At 40.2% G+C, this 23,454-nt stretch overlaps 1 protein-coding gene and 1 pseudogene across 1 annotated transcript in view; both read left to right on the forward strand.

Annotated features, from left to right (window-relative positions):
- The window catches only part of GTF2E2 (general transcription factor IIE subunit 2), an 89,658-nt gene that overhangs the window by 27,206 nt on the left and 38,998 nt on the right, over positions 1–23,454 (forward strand). Inside the window, exon 4 of the mRNA XM_068971052.1 lies at positions 22,592–22,699. Within this exon, the coding sequence (XP_068827153.1) occupies positions 22,592–22,699 (108 nt within the window). The remainder of the gene's footprint in view (positions 1–22,591; positions 22,700–23,454) is intronic.
- LOC138078941 (large ribosomal subunit protein uL11-like) lies at positions 1,774–2,302 on the forward strand (annotated as a pseudogene).

Below are 23,454 nucleotides of genomic sequence, written 5' to 3' on the forward strand. Positions count from 1 at the left end.
ATCTTTTAGGATTTGAAATAGCCCAGCTGGAATTCCATCACCTCCAGTAGCTTTGTTCATAGCAATGCTTCCTAAGGTCCACTTGACTTCACATTCCAGGATGTCTGGCTCCAGGTGAGTGACCACACCATCGCGGTTATCCGGGTCATTAAGTCTTTTTTTGTACAGTTCTTCTGTGTATTCTTACTATCTTAATATCTTTTGCTTCTGTTAGGTCCATACCATTTCTGTCCTTTATTGTGCCCATCTTTGCGTGAAATGTTCCCTTGGTATCTCTAATTTTCTTGAAGAGATCTCTAGTTTTTCCCATTCTATTGTTTTCCTCTATTTCTTTGCATTGATCGCTGAGGAAGGCTTTCTTATCTCTCCTTGCTATTCTTTGGAACTCTGGATTCAAATGGGTATAACTTTCCTTTTCTCCTTTGCCTTTGACTTCTGTTCATTTTTCAGCTGTTTGTAAGGACTCCTCAGACAACCTGCCTTTTGCCCTTTCTTTTTATTGGGGGTGGTTTTGATCACTGCCTCCTGTACAATGTCACAGACCTCAGTCCATAGTTCTTCAGGTACTCTATCAGATCTAATCCCTTGAATCTATTTGTCATTTCCATTGTATAATCATAAGGGATTTGATTTAGTACATACCTGAATGGCTAGTGGTTTTCCCTACTTTCTTCAATTTGAGCCTGAATTTTGCAATGAGGAGCTGATGATCTCAGCCACAGTCAACTCCAGGTATTGTTTTTGCTGACTGTATAGAGCTTCTCCATCTTTGACTGTAAAGAACATAATCAGTCAGATTTTGGTACTGACCATTTGGTGATGTCCATGTGTAGAGTCATCTCTTGGGTTTTTGCAAAAGGGTGTTTGCTCTGACCAACTTGTTCTCTTGACAAAATTCTCTTTGTCTTTGCTCTGCTTCATTTTGTACTCTGAGGCCAAACTTACCTGTTATCCAGGTATCTCTTGACTTCCTACTTTTGCTTTCCAGTTCCCTATGATGCAAAGGACATCTTTTTTTTTTTTTTTTTTGGTGTCAGTTCCAGAAGGTCTTGTAGGTCTTCATGGAATCATTCAACTTCATTTTCTTTGGCATTAGTGGTTGGGGCATAGACTTGGATTACTGTGATATTGAATGGTTTGCCTTGAAATGAAATCATGCTGTCGGTTTTGAGATTGCATCCAAATACTGCATTTCAGACCCTTTCATTGACTATGAGGGCTACACCATTTCTTCTAAGGGATTCTTGCCCAAGTAGTAGGTATAATGGCCACCTAAATTAAATTCACCCATCCCCATCCATTTTAGTTCATTGATTCCTATAATGTCCATGTTCACTCTTGCCATCTCCTGTTTGACCACAACCAAACCTTGGATATGGACTTAACATTGATTTACCTTGATTCATGGACCTAACATTCCAGTTTCATAGGCAATGTTGTTCTTTATTGTATCAGAGTTTACTTTAACCACCAGACACATCCACAACTGTGTGTCATTTCCGCTTTGGCTCAGCCTCTTCATTCTTTCTGGAGCTATTTCTCTGTTCTTCTCCAGTAGCATATTGGTCACCTACTGACGTGGGGGGGGTTTCATCTTTCAGTGTCACAGCTTTTTCCCTTTTCATACAGTTCATGGGGTTCTCAAGGCAAGAATACTGAAGTGATTTGCCATTCCCCTCTCCAGTGAACCACGTTTTGTCAGAATCCTCCACCATGCCTTTCGGCTTTCAGCTCGGAGGAGGCAAAGGTGTAACTTTCTTCCGTCATCCCGAATCCGGGTCCATCCGACACCAGCCACCTCCACCATGCCGCCTAAGTTCGACCCCAGCGAGATCAAAGTCGTGTTCCTGAGGTGTACCGGTGGGGAAGTCGGTGCCACGTCTGCCCTGGCCCCCAAGATCGGCCCTCTGGGTCTGTCTCCAAAAAAGGTCGGTGATGACATTGCCAAGGCAACTGGTGATTGGAAGGGTCTGAGGATTACAGTGAAACTGACCGTTCAGACAGACAAGCCCAGATTGAGGTGGTACCTTCTGCTTCTGCCCTGATCATCAAACCCCTCAAGGAACCACCAAGGGACAGAAAGAAGCAGAAAAACATTAAGCACAGTGGAAACATCACTTTTGATGAGATCGTCAACATTGCCCGGCAGATGCGGCATCGGTCTCTAGCTAGAGAACTTTCTGGAACTATTAAAGAGATCCTGGGGACCGCCCAGTCTATGGGCTGCAATGTTGATGGCCACCACCCTCATGACATCATAGATGATATCAACGGTGGCGCAGTGGAGTGCCCCGCTAGTTAAGAACTGCAAAGGAAAAAGAAAAATAAAGGATCATTTGACAACCAAAAAAAAAAAAAAAGAATTCTTCACCATGACCTGTCCATCTTGGGTGGCCCTATACGGCATGGCTTATAGTTTCATTAAGTTACACAAAGCTGTAATCCATGTGATCAGTTTGGCTAGTTTTCTGTGATTATGGTTTTTATTCTGTCTCCCCTCTAATGGATGAGGATAAGAGGCTTGTGCAAGTTTCCTGATGGAAGGGACTGACTGACTGTGGGGATAACTGGGTTTTGCTCTGGTGGACAAAGCCTTGGTCAGTATGTCCTTAATTCAGTTTTCTGCTGATGGGTGGGGCTGTATATCCTCCCTTTAGTTTGGTCTGAGGCCTAATTATGGTAGGGGTAATGGCAGTATTGGCAACCTCTGACCTCTTCCAAAAAGACTTATGCCAGTAAGTCAGTGTCCCTGACCCCACGGCAGGCCACTGTCAACCCATGCCTCCTCCAGAGACTCCCAAACACTCACATCCAAGTCTAGCTGAGTCTCTTGTGGGGTCATTGCTCCTTTCTCCTGGGTCCTGGTGGGCACACCGTTATGTTTATGCCCACCAAGAGTCTCTGTTTCCCTAGCCCCGTGCAAGTTCTATATCAAGTTCTGCTGACCGTCAAAGTCAGATTCCCTGGAGATTCTCAGTCCCTTTGTTGGATCCCCAGGTTGGGAAGTCTGTTGTGGGACCTAGAACTTTTGCAACAGTGCAAGAACTTTTTTGGTATACTTGTTCTGCAGTTTGTGTATCGCCTTCTTGGCGGCTCTATATTTATAGGGACTAATGGTGACGTCCTCCAAGAGGACTTATGCCACACTTCACACCTCCCAGGACTGCTGCTATCAGAGCCCCTGTCCCCATGGCAGGCCACTGCTGACCCATGCCTCCGCAGGAGACTCTGAAACAATCACAGGCAGGTCTGGCTCAGTCTCTTGTTGGGGTCACTGCTTCTTTCCCTGGTTCTGGTGTGGACAAGGTTTTGTTTGTAACCTCCAAGCATCTCTGGCGGGTATGAGGTATTTGATTTTAAATGTGATTGTGTCCCTCCTGCCATCTTGCTGTGGCTTCTTCTTTCCCCTTGGACATAGTGTATCTTTGGTGGGTTACAACGTTCTCCTCTTGAAGATTGTGCAGGAGCTAGTTGAGATTTTGGTGTTCTCACAGGAAAAGATGAGCACCATCTTTTAAGGTCTAATGTTCTTATGATCTTTTACTATTAAGTTTGAATAAACAGATTAATATTTTAAGTAATAATCACTGAGAAATATAGTATGGAATGAATACTAAGTTTCTACTAAGGTAGTTGAGTTTAAAATTAACATGCATAAGAAGAATGAATTTGTTCATTTTTATAATAATTTAAAAAAATATGTGGTTTGCTATCATGTTACATTGCATTGTTAAAAATGAAATAATCAAATGTTTATGAAGCAAGGGTGTGTTAAATCATGTTACTCTTTCTAAATGTGTGTATTTGTATCTTCTAATCTCTAATATCAGCCTTTAGTTATAAATAAAGGGGGACTGGTTCAGAAATAACTAAATTTTAGTTTGGGGTGATTAATGAAGGAGAAGGGTACTTTTGCTGAAAACAAATTGGTTTTATAACTAGCAATGACTTATTTTTTCAATAGGAGGTAGAAATATTAAATATTAAAAAGATGTAATGAGAATTGACTAATTAGAATAAAAATTTTATAGTATAGTTTGATTGAGTAGGTTTTAACTACCACATTGACTAATGCACACTCAAGCTAAAGCAGTTCATATCTGGCTTTTGTCTGTACATTTTATGTAGTGTAATTTAAACATTTTGGTAGTCCCAGAAAATATTTGTTATATTTAAAAGAATCAACCTCCTTTACTGATTTTTCTCCAGTTCTTCAAATGTGCCTTTCCTTCAAGCTAATAAATGTTCAAGGAATGGATTTTGAGAATTACTGAAGAGATTACTTATCTGAAAATACTTGACAAAAGTTTACTTTTATCATTAGAGGTTTCTTATCAATGGTTCCTTTCCTTGGAGATTCTCCCCTGAAAGCAATGCATTGTTGGACAGTATGGCATGAACATGGGGTGTGAGGAGATGGAAGAGACAGAATTATTAAAAGGTTTGGCTCTCAATTGCCCACAAACTGCAATTCATCAGAATTCAGAATTTAGAATGTCCTAGCAAGTCAAGCTGGTTTTAGAAAAGGCAGAGGAACCAGAGATCAAATTGCCAACATCTGCTGGATCATCGAAAAAGCAAGAGTGTTCCAGAAAAACATCTATTTCTGCTTTATTGACTATGCCAAAGCCTTTGACTGTGTGGATCACAATAAACTGTGGAAAATTCTTCAAGAGATGGGACTACCAGACCACCTGACCTGCCTCTTGAGAAACCTATATGAGAAACCTATATGCAGGTCAGGAAGCAACAGAACTGGACATGGAACAACAGACTGGTTCCAGATAGGAAAAGGAGTACGTCAAGGCTGTATATTGTCACCCTGCTTATTTAACTTCTATGCAGAGTACATCATGAGACACGCTGGGCTGGAAGAAACACAAGCTGGAATCAAGATTGCCGGGAGAAATATCAATATCCTCAGATATGCAGATGACACCACCCTTATGGCAGAAAGTGAAGAGGAGCTAAAAAGCCTCTTGATGAAAGTGAAAGAGGAGAGTGAAAAAGTTGGCTTGAAGCTCAACATTCCGAAAACGAAGATCATGGCATCCGGTCCCATCACTTTATGGGAAATAGATGGGGAAACAGTGTCAGACTTTATTTTTTTGGGCTCCAAAATCACTACAGATGGTGACTGCAGCCATGAAATTAAAAGACGCTTACTCCTTGGAAGAAAAGTTATGACCAACCTAGATAGCATATTGAAAAGCAGAGACATTACTTTGCCAACAAAGGTCCATCTAGTCAAGGCTTTGGTTTTTCCAGTGGTCATGTATGGATGTGAGAGTTGGACTGTGAAGAAAGCTGAGCACCGAAGAATTGATGCTTTTGAACTGTGGTGTTGGAGAAGACTCTTGAGAGTCCCTTGGACTGCAAGGAGATCCAACCAGTCCATTCTGAAGGAGATCAGCCCTGAGTGTTCTTTGGAAGGAATGATGCTAAAGCTGAAGCTCTGGTACTTTGGCCCCCTCATGTGAAGAGTTGACTCATTGGAAAAGACTCTGATGCTGGGAGGGATTGGAGGCAGGAGGAGAAGGGGACGACAGAGGATGAGATGGCTGGATGGCATCACTGCCTCGATGCAAATGAGTTTGAGTGAACTCCAGGAGTTGATGATGGACAAGGAGGCCTGGCGTGCTGTGATTCATGGGGTCGCAAAGAGCCGGACACGACTGAGCAACTGAACTGAGCAAGGGTCCTATTTTTAACTGTCAGAGAAATATTTAGGATGGGAAGAAACCAGAAGCCCTGACTATAGTGGATAATTTATGATACTATGATACTTCAATTATCATTTATGAAGGCTTCCCCCAAACAGTGCTTTTTTTTTTTTTTTTGACTTGAGTCCCTGGAGTTTAATTATACTTTCAAGCAACGCATTATAAATTCTGGGTGGAGATGAGAGTTATAACCTTTTTTTTTTTTCCTTTTTTTTTTTTTTTAGTAAAAAGGTAGCTCTCTTTTGAAAGGGGAAGTGTACATATGAACGATGATCTGTAAACTCTTTTTTGAAAAGTCTTCAACTCTGAAGAGCTGATAAAGCCAAGAACTTTGGTGCTGCTGCTGCCAAGTTGCTTCAGTTGTGTCTGACTCTGCGCAACCCCATAGATAGCAGCCCACCAGGCTCCCCTGTCCCTGGGATTCTCCAGGCAAGAACACTGGAGTGGGTTGCAATTTCCTTCTCCAATCCATGAAAGTGAAAAGTGAAAGTGAAATCACTCAGTCGTGTCCGACTCTCAGCGACCCCATGGACTGCAGCCCACCAGGCTCCTCCGTCCGTGGGATTTTCCAGGCAAGAGTACTGGAGTGGGGTTCCATTGCCTTCTCTGCAAAAACTTAGAAAGTAAAAAAAGGCAACACAAAATGCTCCTCATAGTTTATTCATTCACTGATGAAATTCATTCTCTTTAATTGCTTGATGAGAATTAAGTAGAAATTATAGGGAGAAGGTTCAGTGGACACCATTAGCTCCATATGGGACACTGTTCTAGTTCTCAGATGGCAAGTTAATGGTGCACTTTGCTTTTGATCGAATGATTTTTCTATTGATCTCACTGTATTACCTCTTTAGGTGGTTGTACCTTAGTTATGTAAAACATCATGTTGAAAGCAGTGTGGTTTAGCCTAGCTCAGTGGTTCTCAAAGTGTCGTTCTCCAACCAGTGGCATCAGCATCTCTCGGGGATTTGTAAGAAGTGCATATTCTTGGGCCCTTTCCTGGGTCTACTGAGCTGAAACTCTGGGAGTGCAGCTCAGCAATCTGGGTTTTCACAAGCCCTTCAGGTGATTCTGATTCACACTGACGGTTGAGAACCACTGGGCTAGCTTCTGTCTGAATTAATTGAGACAATCATATTTGAATTTCAAAACTCTAAAGTTCAGAGAAGTTAAATGACCGACTCATAGACACAGCTTTGGTTGACAGCAAGGTTGGGTCAAGAACCTGGATTTATTTACAGTTTTAAGTGAATTTAAATTATAGACCAGTATCTCAGGTCTATACAGGTGTAAAAATCCTTAAAAAGATAGGAACAATCCAAATCCACTCATATTTAAGAAGTATAATATGTCATGATGAAGTAGAGTTTAAGAATTTTAGAGTTTTTACTATTTGGAAATCAGTCAGTGTGAGTCATATTAACAGAACAAATAAGAAAAATCTTAGGATCATTTTAGATACAGAAAATGCTTCTGATAAAAGCTGACACCCGTTTATGATAAAAACTTTTAACAGGTTAGTAATAGAAGCAGAGTTCCTTAGGAAAACAGAATGGCCTTTCTCAATCTTGTTACTCTGAAAAAAGCCTTGAAATAATTTTTAGGTCTCAGGGAACTCTTATTAAAAAATTGTTACACCTACAGCTCATGTAATTACTTAACTGTAAGTTGTGACTATCATAGCCAATAATAATTGTTCATGTAAGTAGAGAATGCGAGTTTCTTTGTATATATTTTGCTCTATTTATTAGCCTACTCTGTTCATGTGTGTGAGGTTCCTCCTCTCCAGAAAGGATACCAACTCTAATGCAAGTCGGTGGTATAGGTAAGCTTCAGTTTTTTCTTTAATTTTAAAAGTTAGTTTGTTTTTGGCTGTGCTGGGTCTTTGTTGCTGCTCGGGCTTTTCTCTAGTTGCAGCGAGCGGGGGCTGCTCTCTGTGGTGATGCGCAGGCTTCTCGCTGCAGTGACTCTCCTGTGGAGCGTGGGTCCTTGGATGCAAGGGCTTCAGGAGTTGTGGCTCCCAGGCTGCAGAGCACAGGCTCAGTAGTCGTGGTGCACAGGCTTAGTTGCTCCACAGCCTGTGGGGTCTCCTCAGATCAGGGATCAAATCCACTGAGCCACCAGGGAAGCTCCTTTAATATATATATATATATTTTAACCTTACCCAGGTAGGGAGTTTACTTGTTCACAAATGAGCAGACGAGCCAGAGAAAGAAAGAGTCCTTCAGCCAGGCATACTTTTTCATTGAAAGGAAGGGAAAATACGGTTTGATTTTTGTCATGTCGTCCTTCTCCATCTACATTTCAGTAACACTTGAGACTTGCTGACATCCTTCCTCACTCTCAAGCCCAAACAGCAGGATTTCCTTTTGCTACATGATTTTTCCAAAGATTCTGTTTTCTTTTGAAAATCAGAAGCCACTGTAAGTCAGAACATTTTTTTCTAGAGTCTTGCAGAAACTTGTTCAACTGGTTCATATAATTAAAAAAAAAAAGTCTGCAAAGAAAGCTGGCTTCTGCAGTCCTTTTTCATCTTCAGAGCACTCAGTGAAGTATGGTCTCCTATTTTCTTGAAAGCACTTCTGTAACTCACCTGTCAGCTTAAATGTTCTTTGAGAGAAATCTGCTAAGCCACTGGATTTCTGTATGCAGCAGATTTCTGTGCCCAGGTGTACTGGTCTTTGTGTAATAAAGCAGATCATTTTTGTACCATTATTTAAGACATTTTTCATTTCATTTCCAAAGGTTTTTGATACTGGTACCTCTCTGAAGAAATCAGTGTGTTGTGATAACATCATTATTTATATGTGTGTGTGTGTGTTTAAACCAGAGGTAAAACCTTGTACTGAGCCAGACATTGATCGGACACATCAATGAGAATACCAGCACTGTTCCTCCAAGACAGACCTTTGTTTCCAGATATAAAGACACCACCTAAATGTCCTTCTCTTTGCTTGTTCATGGTGGTTCTTTGCAGTAGCAAAGTTTTTCTTGAAATTCACCATCATTTAAAAACTTTACAGATGCTACTTCATGACATTTATTGGTGAAATCTGTTGGTTTGTCAGCCTAGATAGACAAGCTGTTGTTTCTCAGTTTATTAAATATGCCTCAGCAGCACCATGTGATATGTCATCAGTTCGTTGACTTAAACTGTTTGATACGTTTCAGTTTCTCATAATACGTATTTTACTCACTGTCATTTGATAGGATGGCATTATTAGGGTTCCTGCTAGCAGTGGGATATCCCCTAATCCCCCTTTTCTGGGTAAAAAGTTTTACTGTAACGTGCTTCCTGAGCCTTTTCACTCAATGTAACTTTTTTAAATGGAACTTCTACTCTGTTTGGTTTGAGATTTCCAATAGCTATTTAAAATGGTGAGTACCTTGACTTTTCCAATGCCTGTTACTTCTGCTTAAGTGTCTTTTCAGTTTTGTTGGAACCGTTATAAGTTGTTTGCCATAGTGGTGAATAATGGACTAGGACTCTGTGGATGATCAGGCCATGTAAAATGCATTGGTTACTAGCTCTCACTGTAATGGTAGGCTCTTTTGGTATCTCGTTGCACTGGTGCAGTGAAATGGCTTAGAAGATTATAGTTCTACAGTAAAGGGTCCATCTGCCAATGCAGAAGACACAGGTGGAATCCCTGGGTTGGGAAGATCCCCTTTAGAAGGAAATGGCAACCCACTCCAGTATTCTTGCCTAGGAAATCCCATGGATAGAGGAGCCTGGTGTGCCGTGGTCCATGGGATCACAAAGGGTCGAACAGGACGGAGCGACTAAAGAACAACAGCAGCCCGATTAGGATTGTTCATGGGCTTAGGCTTAGATTCTTCTATCACAGATCCCACCTTCAGAAATCATCACAGTGAACTGTTGGACATGTTTATAAAACAGTCTCTAATAAAGGATAAAACAGCAAGTAATACTAACTTAGCAAAAAATGTCTCAAAAAATATGAACAACTCACAGAATTTTACTTTTATTACTACATGGTCATGTTGTGCAACATTTACAACAGCAGATCAGAAGGAAGCGGTTGAGTCTCAGTATGGAAGATTCCTTGTTTAGAATTTCCGCCAAATTTCCTGTTAGACAAGCAGAGCTGCTTTTTTGCTCCTGTAAGTCATTTTTTAAATCACAATTTCTTATGGTACACCTAGTGACATCTTATGGATCCCTAGATTTCTGTGGAACAATGATGGGGAAACCCTGTAATGGGGGAGCGGTGATGGAAACCTCCATGCATGCTAAGTCTCATCAGTCATGTCCAACTCTTTGCAACCCCATTGGACTGTAGCCCACCAGGCTCCTCTGTCCATAGGGTTCTCCAGGCAAGAATACTGGAGTGGATTGCCATGCCCTTCTCCAGGGGATCTTCCTGACCCAGGGATGGAACCTGTGTCTCCTGCATTGCAGGCAGATTCTTTACCACTGAGCCACTGGGGAAGCCCAGCAAAAACCTCCATACTTACTGTGAAATAGTGCTTTTCCTCAGAAGTCATAAAAAGATAGCTAGTTGTCACTTCTATACTATGCTGGAAGTCCTACCCAGTGCAATAAAGCAAGAAAAAAGAAATGGCAAATGTAAAAGTTGTAAAGGAAGAAGTGAAACTGTAGACGTGATTAAGTACGTGGGAAAGCCAAGGCAATTTGCCAACTGTTAGAATTAAATATGTTTAATAGGGTTGCTACATACAGAGTCAGTATTGCTAAAATCAGTCTCTACAAAGTAACAAGAAAAAAATTAGTAAAATTACAAAGTGTAGTGCTGGGGTCCAGCCCTGGTGGATCCAGGGAATTTGAAGCGGGGACGGCGTTGGCGTGAGAAAAACTTATTTATTTATTAATAGAAGATTAGATTAGGAAGAAATAGTGTAGTAGGAAAATTAAGTGGAGAGAAGAGGCTGATTAACTTGGGTTACATGGAAAACCAATAAAGTTCCAGACAAGGAGCTTGCACCATCTACGTTAGGCCACTGGCACTCGCTTGAATATCTAAGGGTGCTTCGCCTTAGGCTCCCTTTCGCTCGGGTCTTAACAGCCAGGGCAAGTAAGTAGACTTGGCGGGCCTCCTTGCCCCAGATGGGAATTCAGCCTGAAATTAAAGAGGAAAAGGAAAAAGAGAGAGAGGGAGACACGGGGGAAACCAGTCCACCGACTGGCTCTCCTTCTATTGTCCTTCAAGGCCTTTTATACTTTTGATTATACATAGAGATCAATGGGTAATACAAAATTATGTAGCGTTAGCAGCCCAGACTCTTTCTGTGTATCTTTGTATACAGAAGATCTCAGGTGATTTACATTATCTTCTGGCCAAGAGGCTTGTTAACACTTTTTGGCTCTCTTCCTTAATGAATGTTAGTTTCATTTCCCCTGAAGTGTTTTTCTTTAATCTGCATCTCTTTAAAGCATTAAAGTTACATCTCTATAGAACAAAGGTGCAGTGGGTTGTAAGAAAGAAGGTACTTAACTCAAAGATCTAATGTTGCTAATACCAGGCCTACTACTTGTTTTTCTATATACCAACTATATCTAGAAATAAAGGATATGAAAATTTGGCAGCAAGTATTGGCTCAACAAATGAAACTTTTAATCAGTCCTATTCTAATGATTTTGACTCTTCAGAAGCCCCTACATTCCTAGGATGTTTTAAGCTTCCTGTGCCTCCTGCCGTCAGGAGGAGGCAATCATGTGCGCAGCTGTACGAGTCCTGCAGGCAGGCTAGAAAGCCATCAGAGGGGTTTTTGGATTGAAACACTCTTTCAAATGCAGAAGACTAAAGCCCTGAATTGACTTTTTCCAGAGAATATCAGAAGAGTGGAAAAGCAGGCAGATTCTTATTTTTTTTGGGGGGGTGGATGCTCAGGAAATTCCAGGGGGAAAACCTGAGGTCTGATTAGCCTTGCCATCAGAGCTCTGCCACATGACCTTGTCACGGGTGGAATTCCTCATGCTGGCTCCCGGCAGTGTAGTACACCAAAAATCATCTAATGACCAGGAAGAAATTGAACAAAGATGTGTAATACCCTTCACTGAAAACTGAAGTCTTTAGCTCTGTAGTATTGAGTATTCTCTTTAGGTGCTCCCCCATTTTTCTTAGTTCTTGATCTAAGAGCAGGAAATAAAAGTAATTTTAAGTTTCTCAGGTGTATATCTCTTGTTCTTTTTTTTTTTTTCCTTTGCTGGTCACTCATATTTTCTTATCTTTTCCCTTGACAGTTTGATAGCTGTGTTTCTTGGCTTCTCTGTTTACATAGTTTCAAAATGGTTAGGCTTTTGTATCTTGAGTATTCCATCTTTGTACTTTTCTAATTTTAAAAGTCCCACTTATTTTAAATATTAAAACGAGTAATAACAGACATGGCTAGTGCTTTCTAAATTTTTTCTTGAGCTGTCTTCATTCTTACTTGCTTCTGTTTCCAGATTAACTTAGCCTTTTGATAATTTTACATGATAGTATAATGGGGGAGAAGTTTTTAATGTGAAGAAAATTAGGAAAATATATGAAATTTGATAATTAGTGACAATGAAGAGTATGGAGTAATTACTTTGAAGGACTTGATTTGGCTGTCCTTAGACAAGTAAAATTACCCTAAACTCCCTTAATTCCTTCTCCTTTAGGCTAGGCTTTTCCAGGTCCATATGTCCAAAATATGTACAAATATATTACATATATCCAAAGTAAGCAAAGTACTAGTGCAAAATGCACTGATCTCCACCTGTTTTATTTATTTATGGCTGTGCTGGGTCTTTGTTGCTGTGCATGCGCTTCCTCTAGTTGCAGTGAGTGGGGGCTGCTCACTAGCTGAGGTGCGAGGGTTTCTTGTTGAGGTGACTTCTCTTGTTGCAGAGTACAGGCTGTAGGTGCATGGGCGCAGTAGTTGTGGTACACGGGCTTAGTTGTTCCACAGTATGTGGGGTCTTAGTTCCCTGACCAGGGATCGAACCTGTGTCCCCTGCATTGGCAGGCAGATTTTAACTAGGGGACCACTAGGGAGGTCCCAGTCTCCACCTGTTTTTGATTCACCACCCCCAAATTAAATTTTTTCTGGCCTACTCTTTTTATATGTGCTAATGTACTACTGCACAGATAAAGTGTGTATGTTTTAAACTTGCACAGAATTAAGAATTTTTGAAAGTTGAGATTAAAAAAATGAATGTTTTCTTAAAAGCTGTTTTGCTAAGTAAAGCAATATGTCATTCATCATGTCTGAAAATCTTCATTTAGCTTTTTCTGTAAAGTAACTTGTGTCTTAAAAATTAAGTTTAGTGTGTTTGGATCCTGGGTTTCAATTTGCATTCATAGCTATAAATACATAGATTTTTAGATCTGCAGGGAAGAAAGTCCTTATCTTGGTTTCTTATTGCTGCTGTAACAAATTACCACCAACTTGGTGGCTTAAAATAACACAAATTCGTTATCTTCCAGTTTTGTAGGTCCAAAGTCCAAAGTCAGTCTCACTGGGCTGTATCCAGGTGGTTCCTCTGGAGACTGTGAAGAGATCTTCTGTTCTCTTTTCTTTTTCAGCTTCTGGAGACCAGCTGTGTTTCCTGACACATGGCCCTTCCTTCCATCTCTCCAGCCTCTTATTTCCATTGTCACATCTGCTACTATTCACATTCACTGTGACTTTTCCCAGGACACTTGTGATTACTGCCTATGCAGTAAGCCACAGTAATCTTTGGTCACATCAGTGAAGTCCCTTTAGCCATATATGGTAACACTTCAGGTTGCAAGGGTTTGGACACGGATATCCTTGGGGGAAAGGATGCAGTATTTGGGGGAGGGGATTCTCTAGTGACACAGTCACAGTATTACATTACAAAAATTTTTGTGTGTTTTTTTTTAATATTCTTGTCAACTCATTAGGCATTTTGGTTAGTACATTTCCATCTTTGTGTGTCATTCAGTTCATGCAAATATGTCAGAAGGATTTATAATTTTTTATATTTTTGATGTATTGATTTGAAATTCACTGAAGGGTTTTGTTAGAAGTGTTTTTAAAAATAAAGGTTAAAAATAAAAAATTTCTAAAATTTTGAAAATAGGCAGGTATGAGTTTTTATTCTTAAATATTTTAAACTCAAGTCACATACTGATGGAAATATTTCCTAAAGGTTCTTTTTCAATGTGCTCTTCCTTCAGCATAAATTTCTTTCCAAAATAGTTGCTTTGTTACTTTCAAATGTTGTTAAAATGCTAGTTTTACTTTGAAGGAATTGTTAGCAAACTATGAATAACCTCTGTAATCTTAGAAATAGCTAACAAATTTGAAACACTTGCCTTTTTGTAAAACAAATTTGTGACTCAGTTTTAAGTGGATGTTCCTTAATAGGTTAATAAAATCATTATACAGTCTCTATTTTAAAGGTCTTAAAAAAAAAAAAGATTCACCGCAGTGCTGGAATCTTACAGTAGATGAACTATAGTGTGCTGCAGACGGCTGAGAGTGAATGAGTGAGGCCATGCCCGTCAACCCCCTTGTCATGTGGGATTCCCACTCTTTTCTCAGGCTTCCTCCACGCGCGTCACCATCTGAAATGTGGGTCATCTGACATGAAGCCAGGGGAGTCTTCTGGTGTCAGTTCACATTCAGTATTAGTAAAACATAATTTGTAAGTGGAAATTTTAAATTAAAAAATTTAATAAAGCTTTCAAATGGATCGACCTTCGTAGCTCTGGGTTGTGTGCCCTTGGCTTTGGAGCCCCCTGTGCTTTGCTGTACTGCAGCTGCTGCTCCTTCCTGTTTCTCTAGTCACCATTCAGAGGTTTGTCCACATTCAGCTTTCTCTTTCATTTCCTCTGAATGTCCCTGTGTTTTTGGCAGATAATTAGATACCTAACTTTCATGCATGTGCATTTAGCTCTGACCCTATTTTGGGAGCTCTTGAAAGGCAGAAGTGGTTTGCGTTTCATTGTGTGTCTCATTGCAGTACTTTTGGCATATGGGAGTTATCAAGTAAGTGAATGAATTAACAGCAAATGCTCAATAAATGGTTCTTCATGGTATGTGTTCAGTTTTACATATTTTTGTTTCTTGGCCACGCTCTGCAGCATGTGGTATCTTAGTTTCCTGACCAGGGATCGAACTTAAGCCTCTTGCCTTGTAAGCACAGACTCTTAACCAAGGACCACCAGGGAAGTTGCAGGCTTTATATCTTTATATGCTTTCTAAACATACCTTTGAAATATTTTTGTTCTAGTTATATAGTGGCCTGACTGAAGCCCAGAGAGACTCAAAAACCTGCCCAACAGTGGTGAAGCTTAGGGCCTGGAATATTTCTTTTTAATTTAACTCTTTTTTTGTTTACATAATATGTCTCTAAATATGAAAAACAATATGAGAAGGTATAAATGAAGAAATCTTGTTCTTGGCTGTATTTCTACTTATTTTCTCTCCTGGTTTACTTCCTATCAGTTCAGTTCAGTTCAGTTGCTCAGTCGTGTCCGACTCTTTGCAACCCCGTGAATCACAGCATACCAGGCCTCCCTGTCCATCACCAACTCCCAGAGTTCACTCAAACTCATGTCCATCGAGTCCGCGATACCATCCAGCCATCTCATCCTCTGTCATCTCCTCCTCCTGCCCCCAGTCCCTCCCAGCATCAGAGTCTTTTCCAGTGAGTCAACTCTTCACATGAGGTGGCCAAAGTATTGGAGTTTCAGCTTTAACGTCAGTCCTTCCAGTGAGCACCCAGGACTGATCTCCTTTAGAATGGACTCTTTGGATCTCCTTGCAGTCCAAGGGACACTCAAGAGTCTTCAACACCACAGTTTAAAAGCATCAATTCTTCGGTGCTCAGCTTTCTTCACAGACCAACTCTCACATCCATACATGACCACAGGAAAAATCATAGCCTTGACTAGATGGACCTTTGTTGGCAAAGTAATGTCTCTGCTTTTGAATATGCTATCTAGGTTGGTCATAACTTTCCTTCCAAGGAGTAAGCGTCTTTTAATTTCATGGCTGCAATCACCATCTGCAGTGATTTTGGAGCCCAAAGAAGTAAAGTCTGATGCTGTTTCCCCATCTATTTCCAATGAAGTGATGGGACCAGATGCCATGATCTTCGTTTTCTGAGTGTTGAGCTTTAAGGCAACTTTTTCACTCTCCTCTTTCACTTTAATCAAGAGGCCGTTAAGTTCCTCTTCACTTTCTGCCATAAGGGTGGTCATCTGCATATCTGAGGTTAGTGACATTTCTCCCAGCAATCTTCATTCCAGCTTGTGCTTCGTCCAGCCCAGCGTTTCTCGTGATGTACTCTGCATATATAAGTTAAATAAGCAGGGTGACAATATACACCCTTGACGTACTCCTTTTCCTATTTGGAACCAGTCTGTGGTTCTATGTCAGTTCAAACTGTTGCTTCCTGACCTGCATATAGGTTTCTCAAGAGGCAGGTCAGATGGTCTGGTATTCCCATCTCTTTCAGAATTTTCCACAGTTTATTGTGATCCACACAGTCAAAGGCTTTGGCATAGTCAATAAAGCAGAAATAGATGTTTTTCTGGAACTCTTGCTTTTTCGATGATGCAGCAGATGTTGGCAATTTGATCTCTGGTTCCTCTGCCTTTTCTAAAACCAGCTTGAACATCTGGAAGTTCATGGTTCACATACTGCTGAAGCCTGGCTTGGAGAATTTTGAGCATTACTCTACTAGCATGTGAGATGAGTACAATTGTGTGGTAGTTTGAGCATTCTTTGGCATTGCCTTTCTTTGGAATTGGAATGAAAACTGACCTTCCAGTCCTGTGGCCACTGCTGAGTTTTCCAAATTTGCTGGCATGTTGAGTGCAGCACTTTCACAGCATCATCTTTCAGGATTTGAAATAGCTCAACTGGAATTCCATCACCTCCACTAGCAGCAACTAAATTGTTTGTGGTCTCCATAGTTTTGCTTTTTCAGAATGCCATATAATTAATATGTTGTTTTTCAGTCACTAAGTCGTTTCTGACTCTTTGTGACCCTGTGAACTGCACCACGCCAGGCTTCCCTTTCCTTCACTATCTCCCTGAGTTTGCTCAACTCAGGTCCGTTGAGTCAGTGATGCTATGCAACCATCTCATCTTCAATCACCCCCTTCTCTTACCCTCAATCTTTCCCAGTATCAGAGTCTCTTCCAATGAGTTGGCTGATTGCATCAGGTGGCCAAAGTGTTGGAACTTAAGCTTCAGCATCAATCTTTTGAATGAATCAGTCTTTTTCAGTGAATATTCAGGTTTGGCCCACTTTAGGATTGATTGATCTCCTTGCTGTCCAAGGGACTCTTCAGTCTTCTCCAGCACCACAGTTCGAAAGCATCAGTTCTTGAACCCTCAGCCTTCTTTATAGTCCAACTCTCACATGTGTACGTAACTACTAGAAAAGCCATAGCTTTGATTCTAGGCACCTTTGTGGGCAAAGTGACATCTCTGCCTTTTAATACACTATCTAGATTTGTCATAGCTTTTCTTCCAAGGAGCAAGTGTCTTTTAATTTCATGGCTGCAGTCAGTGTCCACAGTGAGTTTGGAGCCCAAGAAATGAAGTCTGTCACTGTTTCCACTTTTTCCTCACCTATTTGGCATGAAGTGATGGGATGCCATGAAGTGATGCCATGACTGTAGTTTTTTGAATGTTGAGTTTTAAGCTAGCCTTTTCACTCTCCTTTTTCACCTTCATCAAGAGGCTCTTTAATTCCTCTTCGCTCTCTGCCTTTAGCGTGGTATCATATGCATATCTGAGGTTATTGATGTTTCTCCTGGCAGTTTTGATTCCAGCTTGTGCTTCATCCAGCCTGGCATTCCCATGATGTACTCTGCATATATTTTCCATTATAAGTTATTACAAGATATTGACTACAGTTCCCTGTGTTATATAGTAAAAACCTTTGTTGCTTCTTGCATATCTATTTTTTTTCAGTTAGAAATTGAGCTTTCAGTTTATACTAAGTCAAGCAAGTGGAATGAAAATGTCATAAATTTTTTAGCTATGCAAAAATTCATAAGTTTTCTAAATACATGTATTATACATAGTATGTGTATATATGTATGTGTATATATATATATGTATTTGTGCCTGATAAAGAACATCAAAAGAGAAAAAAATGATGAAATTGGAAAACATAAACTGAATTAAATGGGAGCACTGAATATGAGATAGAAAAGTGAAACAACCTAGATAAAAGTAAAAGATCCTCATATAGTTCAATTGTTTTTAAACATGACTGCTCATTAGAAACATATCTGGAGCTCTGGCAAAAAAAAAAAAAATCCCTGGGCATTTGTATTTTTTCAAAAAATCAATAGCCAGACAAAAAAGATAATTACAGTTGCAAGCCGTACTGGGAACGTGATTAACCTAGCAATATGAAATAATTCGGAGAAGGCAATGGCACCCCACTCCAGTACTCTTGCCTGGAAAATCCCATGGACGGAGGAGCGTCCGACTCAGCGACTTCACTTTGACTTTTCACTTTCATGCATTGGAGGAGGAAATGGCAACCCACTCCAGTATTCTTGCCTGAGAATCCCAGAGATGGGGTAGCCTGGTGGGCTGCTGTCTATGGGGTTGCACAGAGTTGGACACGACTGAAGTGACTTAGCAGTAGCAGTATGAAATAATTACATACAACATGGGGGGTCAAGCAGAGTGATGTGCTAAGTGGAAGTGCATACAAGCACGTGTTTTCATCTGCTCAGCTGGTCTGTGTCTTTTGGTTGGTGCATTTAATCCATTTACATTTAAAATAATTATTGATGTGTATGATCCTATTACTGTTTTCTTAACTATTTGGGGTTTATTTTCTTTATGTAAAATTTTTCCTTCTCTTGTTTTCTGTCTAGAGAAGTTCTTCATCATTTGTTGTAAAATCTGGTGTGGTGGTGCTGAATTCTCGTTGCTTTTGCTTGTCTGAAAAGCCTTTGATTTCTCGATCAAATCTGAAAGAGAGTATTGCTGGGTAGAATATTCTTGGTTGTAGGTTCTTTCCTTTCATCACTTTAAATATATCCTGCCATTATTTCATTCTGACTTGTAGAGTTTCTGTTGAGAAATCAGCTGATAGCATGATGGGAGTTCCCTTGTATGTTGTCGTTTTCCCCTTATTGCTTTTAATAGTTTATCTTTAATTTTTGTCCGCTTGATCACTATGTGTCTCGGTGTGTTCCTCCTTGAATTTATCCTTCCTACTTCCTGAGTTTATGCTCTGTGCTTCCTGAACTTGTTGATTATTTCCTTTCCCATGTTAGGGAAGTTTTCAGCTATTATATCTTCATATATTTTCTCAAGTCCTTTCTTTCTTCTCCTTCTGGGAACCCTATAATGTGAATGTTTGTTTGTTTAGTGTTGTCCCAAAGGTGTCTTAGGCTGTTTTCATTTCTTTTCTTTTTTTTTTTTTTGTATATTCTGTGGCAGTGATTTCCACCATTCTGTCCTCCAGGTCATTTATCCATGCTTCTGCCTCAGTTGTTCTGCTGTGGAATCTGTCTAGTATATTATTCACCTCTGTCTGTTCTTTGGTTCCTGCAGATCTTTGGTAAACATTTCTTCCTTCTTTATCTTTGCCTCCATTCTTTTTCCAAGATCCTGAATCATCTTCAGTATCATTATTCTGAATTCTTTTTTTGGAAGATTGCCTATCTCAACTTCATTTAGATGTTTTTCTGAGGTTTTATCTTGTCCCTTCATCTGGGAGTTACCTTTCTACTTTTTCATGATGGTTAACTTTCTGTAATGTGGTTTTCTTTTACTTGCTGTGGGATTGTGCTTCTGCTTGCTTCTTCTGTCTGGCCTCTGATGAAGGAGGCTAAGAGGCTTGTGTAAGCTTCCTGATGCTAGGGATTGGTGGTGGGAAAAAATGGGTCTTGGTCTGGTGGGCAGGGCCTTGCTCACTAAAGTCAGTCAGTCAGTTCAGTCAGTCAGTCATGTCTGACTCTTTGTGACCCCATGGTCTGCAGCATGCCAGGCCTCCCTGTCCATCACCAACTCCTGGAGTTTACTCGAACTCCTGGAGTTTACTCAAACTCATGGAGTTTACTCAAACTCATGACCATTGAGTTGGTGATGCCATCCAACCATCTCATCCTCTGTTATCCCCTTCTCCTCCTGCCTTCGATCTTTCTTAGCATCAGGGTCTTTTCCAGTGAGTCAGCTCTTCGCGTCAGGTGGCCAAAGTATTGGAGTTTCAGATTCAGCATCAGTCCTTCCAATGAATATTCAGGACTGATTTCCTTCAGGATGGACTGGTTTGATCTCCTTACAGTCCAGGGGCCTCTCAAGAGTCTTCTCCAACACCACAGTTTAAAAGCATCAGTTCTTCGCTGCTCAGCTTTCTTTATAGTCCAACTCTCACATCCATATATGACTACTGGAAAAACCATAGCCTTGACTAGACGGACCTTTGTTGGCAAAGTAATATCTCTGATTTTTATATGCTGTCTAGGTTGGTCATAATTTTTCTTCCAAGGAGTAAGTGTCTTTTTATTTCATGGCTGCAGTCACCATCTTCAGTGCTGAGTAAAGCTTTACTCCAGTTATCTGCTGATGGGGGTAGGGTTGCGCTCCCACCCTGGTAGTTGTTTGGCCTGAGATGACCCAGCCGTGGGGTCTGTGAGCTCTATGGTCCAGTTAAGTGTGACCTCCAAGAGAGTTTACACCAAAGGGGACCTTCCCAGACAGCTGTTGCCAGTTCCCCTGTCCCTGTGGTGAGCCGCTGCTGACTCAGGCCTCCACAGGAGACTCTCCAGCATGAGCAGGTAGGTTTGGTTCAGTTTCTTGTGGAGTCACTCCTCCTTTCCTCTGAATCTTGGTGTACGCAAAGTTGTTTGTGTCTTTCAAGACTGGAGTCTGCTTTCCCTAGTCCTGTGAAAGTCTTAGAATCAAATCCTGCTGACTTTCAAGGTCAGATTCCCTGGGGATTCTTAGTCCCTTTGTTGGGTCCCCAGGCTGGGAAGCCTGATGTGGGGCTTCAAACCTTCACAACAGTGGGAGAACTTCTTTGCTATTATTGTTCTCCAGTTTGTGGGTCACCCACCTGGTGAGTGTGGGATTTGATTTTATCCTGATTGTGCCCCTCCTACCGTCTCACTGTGGCTTCTTTGCCTTTGGACATGGGATATCTTTTTTTGGTAGTTTCCAGAATCCTCCTGTTGATGGCTGTTGAACAGCTAGTTTTGATTTTGGTGTTCTCGCAGCAGATGAGCACACGTCCTTCTACTCTGCCATCTTAAGCTGGAAGTCCTCCTTTCCCAATTTTGTTCCATGTCCAGTTGTAACTGTTGCTTGTTGACCTGCCTACAGGTTTCTTAGGTAAGGTGGCCTGGTATTCCCATCTCTTTTAGAAATGTCCAGTTTGTTGTGATTCACACAGTCAAAAGCTTTAGCATAGTCAGTGAAGCAGAAGTAGATGTTTTTTGGAATTCCCTTGCTTTTTCCATGATCCAACAGATGTTGGCAGTTTGAGCTCTGGTTTCTCTGCGTTTTCTAAATCCAGCTTGTATATCTGGGAGTTCTTGGTACATGTACTGTTGAAGCCTAGTATGAAACATTTTGAGCATTACCTTGCTAGCATGTGAATGAGCACAATTGTGCTGCAGTTTGAACATTCTTTGGCATTGCCTTTTTTCGGGATTAGAATGAAAACTGACCTTTTCCAGTCCTGTGGCCACTGCTGAGTTGTCCAAACTTGCTGACATATTGAGTGTGGCACTTTCACAGCATCATCTTTTAGGATTTGAAATAGCTCAGCTGAAATTACATCACCTTCACAAATTATATCACCTCCACTAGCTTTGTTTGTCGAAATACTTCCTAAGGTGCTCTTGACTTCACATTCCAGAATGTCTGGCTCTAGGTGAGTAACCACACCATTGTGGTTTTCTGTGTCATTAAGACCTTTTTTATACAGTTCATGATGTACTCTGCACATAACCATTTGCATTTCCACCAGCAAAGAAGGAGAGTCCTTTTCTCTACATCCTCACCAGCATTTGGTTTCAACATATTTTTCTTAATAGTTTGTATTGGACATCTTTGCAGATCAGCACATTGTGAACACCTGCATTTTCTTTTTTAACATCTGTATAGTAGCATTGATATGCTGTAATTTAATCGGTCCTCTGTTGATGGGCCCTTGTTGTTCAGACACTCCGTCGTGTCCAACTCTGTGCAACCCCATGGACTGCAGCACGCCAGGCTTCCCTCTCCTTCACTATCTCCTGAGGTTTGCTCAGACTCAGGTCCATTGATGGCTACTTGAGTTGTTTCTAGTATTTTCCTTTTAAAAGGATGCTGCAGGTAACTTTTCTGCTTTTCTATGTTGTAGTTCTTCTAGGGTGAATGCTCCAAATTGGATTTGCTAGATTAAGGGTTTCAATGCATTTCTGTTGCCAAATTCCCTTCCAAGGAATCATATCAATTTGCATTGTTTACCAGCAGTGTGTTAGAGGGCCTGTTTCCTTATAGCCTTACCAATTGAGTTGTCAAATAAGGATTTTTGCCAGTGTAATAGATGAGAAATGTCTTAGTGGAAGTTGAGTATCTTTTCCTCCATTGATGGTCATTAGCATTTCTTTTTTTGTGATTTGTATGTTCCTGTTTTGGGGTCCTTTTCATGTTAGCTTTTTGGAACTGTTCAAATGTTAGGAAGGTTAACTTTTTGTGATAAGAATTGCAAATATTTTTTTCTCATTTTATTGTTTGATTTTATGTAGCTTCAAGTTTGAACTCAGTTCTGATTTTATAGTCCATTCTCTTCTTCACTATAATTGTACTGCTTCAAATAATTACACATTCTACATTCCTGAAAAGATTCATTTACCCTGTTATTTAATACACCTAGCATTTTAAAACCGTCTTCAAATAGCAATTTCTTCCTTCAATAGACACGGCATCAGCGAGGAGATACACATCCTCTTACTTTAGAAGAAATTTTGGATGAAACGCAACATTTAGATATTGGACTCAAGCAGAAGCAATGGCTAATGAGTGAGGTAAGAATAGTCTTAAATTATTGTAAATTTTTTTTACTGTAAGTAGGGTTTTCATATGCTGAAATTGATAAGTTTTTTCTTCAATTGGTATAGGGTTTTTTTTTAAAACACACATTTTGAGATTGATTTGTTTTCGTATATTCTGTGTATCTATTTTAAAATGTTGGAGACAGCAGCATTAAAGTTGTAAAGAAGTCAGTCACTACTAATTTTTAAGTTTTTACAGAATAATTGATGCTTATTTTGAATTGCTTAATTTGTAATGTATATATTTGACAGATTGTATTGTTTCTATGTTTTGGGACATATAAAGCTTGAAGTATTATAGGGAAAGCAAGATATTTTGTTAAGAAATGTATTTGTCGTACTGCTACTGCTATTATGAATTGACAGTGATGTTACTGCATCTGGCAAGTCACTTGGAAAAATAACCACGAATATTTTGTATATATACACACAACATTGGAAGAAAATGAATCTGAAAACAATCAGTGACTGTGTTAATTTGGAAATGAGTAGCACTTTAAAATAAAAATTGAGATATTTGTCTCTTTTCTGGCTAAGTATGAAATGACAATTCATTAAAGCAACTTTCTAAGAACAGTGCTGATTTTAAATGTAAACTTCCTAAAATAGAATTCAGTTTATTTTACCAAGCAAGATAGTCTTGATTTTCATAATGTATAATGATCTAGTTAGGCAGTATCATTGTGGCTCATACTAGTGATATAAGAATGGTGGTAATCCACATTTTT

The sequence above is a fragment of the Capricornis sumatraensis genome, chromosome 4 (genome assembly GCF_032405125.1).
Source record: "Capricornis sumatraensis isolate serow.1 chromosome 4, serow.2, whole genome shotgun sequence".
In the NCBI taxonomy this organism is placed as follows: Eukaryota; Metazoa; Chordata; class Mammalia; order Artiodactyla; family Bovidae; genus Capricornis; species Capricornis sumatraensis.